The sequence below is a fragment of the Pleurodeles waltl genome, chromosome 7 (assembly GCF_031143425.1).
Source record: "Pleurodeles waltl isolate 20211129_DDA chromosome 7, aPleWal1.hap1.20221129, whole genome shotgun sequence".
In the NCBI taxonomy this organism is placed as follows: Eukaryota; Metazoa; Chordata; class Amphibia; order Caudata; family Salamandridae; genus Pleurodeles; species Pleurodeles waltl.
The window spans coordinates 542311177-542318239 of NC_090446.1; the positions used below are offsets into that span (position 1 = coordinate 542311177).

Here is a 7063-nt window from a genome sequence, read left to right on the forward strand (position 1 = left end):
AGGTTTGGGCTTTTCTAAATTCAACTGAGGCCATCTGTCTTCCATACTACATTCTGTTAAATACATTTGCACTGTTCCCACAAACAAATCTGAGATCACATACTTCACTTTTAGCCTCCAATAACAAATTGGTCTACATTTACAGTAGATTTAAAATGTTGCAATTGTACATGTTTCTTCTTTATTCATCACACTTTATTATTCTTGTAATATATAGTTTTCTAAGCAGTGGAGGACCACCTGACTAAGCATCGTGGACATCCAGGTGTCCCCGCACCACAGGTTAAGAACCAAAGGTCTTTGATATTTTGGGGCCTGCAAGGGTTTTTTTCTGGATAAGGGATTACTGGGGATAACCTCAGCCCCAGCACTAGGCCACCCACCCTTAGTCGCATTCACAGTCGGGGGCTTGAAGGCCCCATAGCGGGACCTGTGAGCGCCACACCTGACTACCTGCACATCTGCCACTATGCACTGTTGCCGCCAGGAGACCCTGGCATTAGGCGCTAGCCCCATGATTGTCATTCTGCTGTCTTTGTTTTATCTTTTCAGCCGGTAAGTCAAGCTTGCTTTGCTGCTATCAGTGCCATACCTGTTTTGCGGGTGAGAGAAGTTTGCACTTTTGCACCTTTGCTGTACGTGTTGTGTTTGAGGGAAAGCACGCGCTGCAGCTGCCATGCTGTATGTGTTCATTGCACATTAGAAACCTTGCACTACCTCTGACTGTGCAGTGCCTGCTCACTATTTGATGGTAGCTTGCACTGCTTCTGCAGCAACTCCTTCTGTGCTGTAGTCACTGGGTCAGATGTAAAAAGCTGTTTTACATTTCTTAATGGTCACGGTATTTCGGGCCGTTAAGAAATGCAAAACGACCTTTTCTCATGTACAAAGGCCCTTAAGGAATCGCAAATTGCGATTTCTACTCTGTAGAAATCCCAATTTGTGATTCGCAGAATAGGAAATTGCAAATAGGGATTTACTATTTGGGATTCCTATTCTGATGTACAAAGCATTTCCTAAATGTGACTTGAGCATTTAGGAATTACAAATAACAGTGACTTGAAGTTGGTGGTAATCAGGTGCAATTTAAAAAAAGCACCCCAAGATGCTTTCTTTATCACAATAGAGCACACACGTGCCCCTTAGGTATATGTGTGGTCTACAGGTGCACCCCTATTTTTTGGGTGCACACAGGGGGGCCTTTCTTGCCCTTTGTTATCCCTGGTTTTACACATCCTAAACAGTGATTTCTTAATAAGAAATCACTATTTAGAAAATGCAAAATCGTCCCATTGACTAAAATGCAATGGGATTTCCTAATACTGGTTCCTAGTAGTGATTCTTACTTTGTATGAAACGCTATTAGTAAATCGGTATCTCTGTACATAGCATTTTACATTTCTTAAATAGCGATTTCTATGAAGTCTTTATTTAGGAAATGCAAAATTGCATTTTGTACATCCGGCCCACTGCTCGTAAAAGATTACAGATGCACCACTTAAGATCCTTTGCTCTGATATATTTGACTCCAAGCTAACGCTCCTTAATATATAATGTGCTTTACCAGACATATTCTATGTGTGCTCCTAAACATTTCAAAGCAAGTTACTTCATTTGAAGGGGCTGGCAATGTTTATTTTATACTTGGAGGTTGGCATCAAAAGGTTTAAAGACCACTACCGTAAAGCAGTAAAAACTCTTGGTTACATCCTATAACATTCACCTTCTGAGTCATACCCCTGAAGTGTATACTCCACTGAATGCTATATATTTGTATCCCTAAAGTATTCTATGAATAGTGTGGGGCTACACCCCATACAGACCCTTGGAAAGAGGTTAGAAATAAGCATGATGCACAGCACAGAGCAATCTGATTATTTACACGCTTTAAAGCCACAGGAAGGAGGCTGACATGAGCCTACTGTGAGCTTGATCCGAATATGTATTGTATTGTACTGCAAAATGTATATAGCGCTGCTACACCTATGTGGGGCATTGAAGCACTTGCCTACATGGGCAACATCCTTCATCATGTGAGGTGATCTGTATGAAAAGGTGATGCCTTTGCTATTTTTCCTTTGTGTTTGTAGACCACTGGGATGTACTAATCGTGTTATGGGAAACAGCGCTTAGTAGTGTGGTGGAGGAGAGGTGTAAGACATTGGCGCACAGTTTATAGTTTATGTTGAGCTGGCACCTCTGCAGGGCCCTTTGTTGTATTTCTTAGGTTCATAGTCCTCTTTGCTTGTTACTGCACTGGGTTACCCAACGTGAGGTATTTTGTTTAAAACTTTGTGCCATCTTCAATAGGAAAAAGTACTCTGCCACAGAGCCAAGGAAAACAAGCATTCTACTTGCAGGCCTTGAGTGAAATGTAATAGCCCCAGAGTGGAAAATAGTATTTGCCTTTCCAAAGAGCAGGTTTGAACATAAAAAATATGCCAGTTTCAGAGCAGACAAGTGAGGAAGTGGTGGGGTCTGTCAGGAGAGATAAGAGGGTCCAGTCTGACTCTGCAGAATAAACCTTCTGGGCGGGACTTGGCTAGCGGCCATATAAATCTCTGAGGTCCTACAAATCGTCAGCAGACGTAGCTTCCAGGAGCAGACTGAATCACAAATCTCCTAACACCGCAAGCAGAGATGGTTCAGTGGACAGCAGAAGAGAAGGCCGCCATCACCTCTGTGTGGGCGCAGGTGGACGTGGAGGCTGATGGACAAGAAACCCTGGCCATGTATTTAAAGCCAATCGTTATCTGACGCCTTGCTCTATTTAGGTATTTCTTCTTTTTTGTCTTCCTTTCTCTCACAGTCTCAATCGCTCTCACTGTTATCTTCCTTCATCTTGTATAACTGGTTTTCTCTCAAACCCTCTGTCCTTTACCCCATCTCCTGGGCACTGTCTGGGACACTTCGTTCACTCCCACCCCCACCATGTTGATCCCACTGGACTCATTAGCTATGTTGCCTGAATCTAAGACCACCCCACTTCCTTCTTGCATTGCCTCTCTCAATCAGATGTCTACATCTATTTTTAGGTCTCTACAAGCCTAAAAATCTGCAAACCCTGGTCGTGTGTCTTCTTATAAAGTACTAAGCTTAGTCATTGTACTGAACGCTCTATTTAATACAGTAATTAAACACGGATTTACTACTAAAATCCTACTATTGAAATCGTCATTTCCGAGACAGATAATTAATCATTCTATTTTGTGTATTCTCGCATTTAGTTTTTTGCAATATCCAGAGTGTCTTAGAACGTATTAACGAGATTTTAATCATTTACTTTTTAACAAATAATTATGAAGGCGGAAAAACAAAACTATTCAAAAGTAACCACCTGTTGTAACTGCTTCCCCTCTCACTTAGGGTGCTGGTCGTCTTCCCCTGGACCCAGAGGTACTTCAGCAGCTTCGGGGCGCTCTCCAGCGTGGCCGCCATTTCTGGGAACGCCAAGGTCCGCGCCCACGGCCAGAAGGTCCTGTCCGCCCTGGGAGCGGCTGTCAAAGACCTCAACAACGTCAAGAGCACGTTGGCCAAGCTGAGCGAGCTGCACGCGGACAAACTGCACGTGGATCCCCAGAACTTCCAGGTGAGGGGAAACCACTTCGAAACCCGGACGGGGACACTGTGAGGAGTGAACTCAGAGACATAGATGGGGGACGGGTGGGCACCGTCCAATGGCCCCGTGCCTCTCGTATAACGTAAACTGACATACTCAGCATTTGGGAATGGGATACATAGAGTGAGGTCATCCTCGAAATGATGGGGGTAGGTGGCTGATTTGTAGCCTTTCCCTTCAGCTTCTGTTTCCAGGTCACCCATTGCCACTGAGGGGCCCACTAAAGAAATTCGTTGTTACTGGGCAGGGGATCTAGCCGTGACCACGTCACCTCGTAATCACTCGTCCTAGCGCTCGTACCTTTTCTTTTTCAGAGCTGGCCACTGGTCACGTGGGTTCTATTTAAATTGCACTCTGTGGTCGATGGGAATCACCTGCTTTGGGCACGATAGGGATTGCAGTAGGAAGAATGGTTTGTGTAAACATATTAATTGGCTGAAAAAGGAGGAGAGGGCAAGAAAGAAAGGACAAATATCTGGACAAGTGTAGAGAAAAAGACTGTAACGGATCCTGAGGAGTGAGTGATGGGTGAAGGACTACGGTAGGGTGAAAAGAGTGAACATCAAGGGAGGGCAGATGGACATAAGTGAGGAAAGCTGAGAGAGGAAGGTAAGGAGAGGGAGGCTTTGTGGCCTAAATTCCAGAGGTGCCCATTCTAGACCCAAGGAACCCGGTTCGAGCCTCGACGTCGGCTCAACATATTTTGATTTGGAGAAAATGTTTAACCTCCACCGTTTCTTAGAAAGAAAAAAATCTCATCTTGTGCAAAATGTAATCCAGTGCTTAATTTGTGCTTGTTGTTTCCGGTGCTGAGTACCAGCACTTGTTTTTGAGGGCCGGCGCTTAGTCTTCTGCCTCAAGCATTTACTGCAAGCAAAATACACATATGGGATAGACGGAGGAAGACAAAAACCAAAAAAGTGTCACAATGGGAGAAAGTAGAAAGCTGTAAGAATGAGCTGAAGGTGCAGGGGGTGGCTTTAAATGTATTGAATGGGTTGAAGATGGTTTTGGGATTACGCTGTCTCAGTATTCTGTGCTCGCACATTTAAATACAGCATCCGCGTGCATCAGGAGGGCTTTGGGCACCGGCACTTTCCTATTTACAAATTAAGCACTGATGTAATCTGTGGCATGTAACGGGTTCTAATATACCCTCTTGGGCCAAGTTTGCACTATATATAAAAAGTGAGAGAAAAGGCGCTAAAGGAAGAGAAATAGAGAAACAGACACGACAAAGCGAACCTGGTCCAGGATGTGAGTGTCTGTGGGAGAGAGATTGAAATGGAAGGGGAAAGAAGTTTGGACAACCGAAAGGAGAGTTGTTTCGGGAGAAAGAGAGAAGCAGGGGGAGAAAGTAGGTAGTGGGGTGGGTAGGAGAGAAATAGAGAGAGGAAGAGATTGAGGGAGAAAATGCGAAGAGAGGTGAAAAGATATGCTGTGGCAAGGCGAAGGGGGCGAGAAGGAAATAACGAACAACTGTGAGTGGAAAAGCCATCTTGTATTGTTCTTCAGATTCTTGGCCTTAGGTACATCACTTTCGAAGCAGCTCAGGTCACCTCAGTTTAATGTGCAAGGCAGTTCTTTAAATAGGCAGGTACTGAGTACCGGTAGTTCTTTCATTTGAAAGGGAGCGTACCCCCACTTTTCAGCTCTGCTGCAATAAATTTGAAGGGAGAGTGCCAGCACTTCTAAAGAGCACATAGGTACTTTGTATAGGAAGAACCAGCTCTTTTATATTTCCATTTAAAGCACTGACAGGGAATATTATGATTGCAATAATGTTTTTCTTGGTTTCTAACAACTCCTTTTATTTCCCTCCTCAGCTGCTTGGAAACTGCCTGGTGATCGTCTTGGCGCGCAAACTGGGAGCCGCCTTCACCCCTGAGGTGCACGCGGCCTGGGAGAAGTTCCTGGCAGTGTCCTGCGCTGCTCTGTCCAAGCACTACCACTAAAATAATCTTCAATCGGTCTGTCGCCTGTGGGCTGTAGTCTCTGCACGATGGTCATTGGTCTGTGGTGCTTTGTGGATGTCATTCCGTAGGCATTGGTGTCTGAATGCCCCAGGCAGAGGTTTCATCTGTGATTTTGTGAACATCAATAAAAAGACGCAGTGCCCTAACGAACTGTATCCTGTGTGCTTTGCTCTCATTGGCTCTCTGGGGCAGGAATTTATATTACGATATACCAGAGTTACTTCGCACTATAAGTAGTGGTTGTAGTGGGTGGAATCTATTAGAAACGAGGTTCCCAAACTTTAAAAAAAAATTTACACTAACAGTTCTCATACTTCTCACCATGCCCCCGAATTCGATCCAATATACTCATAGTCCCCGTATTGTTTTTTATGCACTTCAGCCTCGGACCGTAAGAAACATATTGCTTAACTATTTCAGAGACAAAAGGACAAGCTTGCTCCACCCCTTAAGTCTCTTCAGGTTATTGTTCCCAAGTGTCACCATCTGAGAACGTGCCCACGTGTAAACGTTAGAATATGCTGCATTCCTGGGCTGCGCTCCTCCAGTTGGCCCAGTGGGCTGCCAATCAAGGTTCTTCAGCCTGCGTTGGCCCATCACACACTTCGCGTCAAGGTTCGAACCAGCAGCTGACGGTTGAGGGGTACCTTTCATTTGCTCAGCTGGTTTGCAGCTCTCCTAGTGCGCCCTGGCAGAATTACAAACCTCCAGACGTTCCTTTACCCACCTGAATAATTAAAGTGTTTGTTTCCTAGGTTTGATCCCTCCGCCGCACCGCGCCATACAAGTACACATGCACACACATGTACTCAAACACTTTTTGATCTGTAGCTCCAGCATCTACACCCAAAAACGAAAGGACAGGTAAACACATCAAGAGCCTGTTTATAGTTCAGTAATGAGCAATTCCAAAGCAAAATGTTCTTTTCCTTTCTGTAGTGAGGAACTTTCCTATCTAGGGTCAGAAAGTTGGAGGGGCATATTTACAAGCAGCTTGCGCCACTGGTGCATCACTTTTTTGGGATGCACCCACAGCGCAGGCTGCAGATCCATATCTACAAGGCCATGCAGAGCCACTTTGCATGGCTTTTTGTGGCCTTGTAGGTATGTAGCAAAGCAAAGCAGCACAAGTTGCTGCACTGCCTTTCTCTGTGTCAAAGAGGCATTCCATGGGTATTGCGGTGGGTGTTCCCACACAACACCCATGGATTTTGATGCATTCCCAGATTTACAAGGATTTGTAAACCTGGAAATATGTCAAACGCCTGCACCTCCCCAGGAGGGGCGTACGAGGAGAAATTACTCTTTTCTCTCCTTTTTTCCTCTTTCTGCATGTGCTGCATTAGAAGGAGGAAACCACCTTCATTGATTGTTTTTGTGCAGGAAGGTGTCCATTCCTACACAAAAACAATCATTCCTACAATGCAGACACCCTTGCACCATGGTGCAAGGGTGCCTGCGTTGGCAC

General features: G+C 45.0%; 1 protein-coding gene across 1 annotated transcript; it reads left to right on the plus strand.

Annotated features, from left to right (window-relative positions):
• Positions 1–2595: 2595 nt before the first annotated feature.
• On the plus strand, positions 2596–5741 carry LOC138304322 (hemoglobin subunit epsilon-like). Its single transcript, XM_069244278.1, has 3 exons — positions 2596–2732; positions 3367–3589; positions 5446–5741. The coding sequence occupies exons 1-3, from the start codon at positions 2641–2643 to the stop codon at positions 5572–5574; spliced, it is 444 nt and encodes a 147-aa protein (XP_069100379.1). The 5' UTR covers positions 2596–2640; the 3' UTR covers positions 5575–5741.
• Positions 5742–7063: the final 1322 nt, after the last annotated feature.

What these genes read in the sequence shown, in the direction of transcription:
- LOC138304322 (XM_069244278.1), top strand. Translation starts at nt 2,641, where the DNA reads ATGGTTCAGTGGACAGCAGAAGAGAAGGCCGCCATCACCTCTGTGTGG. An exon ending in GGACAAGAAACCCTGGCCAT is followed by an intron (nt 2,733 to 3,366) that starts GTATTTAAAGCC and finishes CCTCTCACTTAG; the next exon opens with GGTGCTGGTCGTCTTCCCCT. An exon ending in TGGATCCCCAGAACTTCCAG is followed by an intron (nt 3,590 to 5,445) that starts GTGAGGGGAAAC and finishes TTCCCTCCTCAG; the next exon opens with CTGCTTGGAAACTGCCTGGT.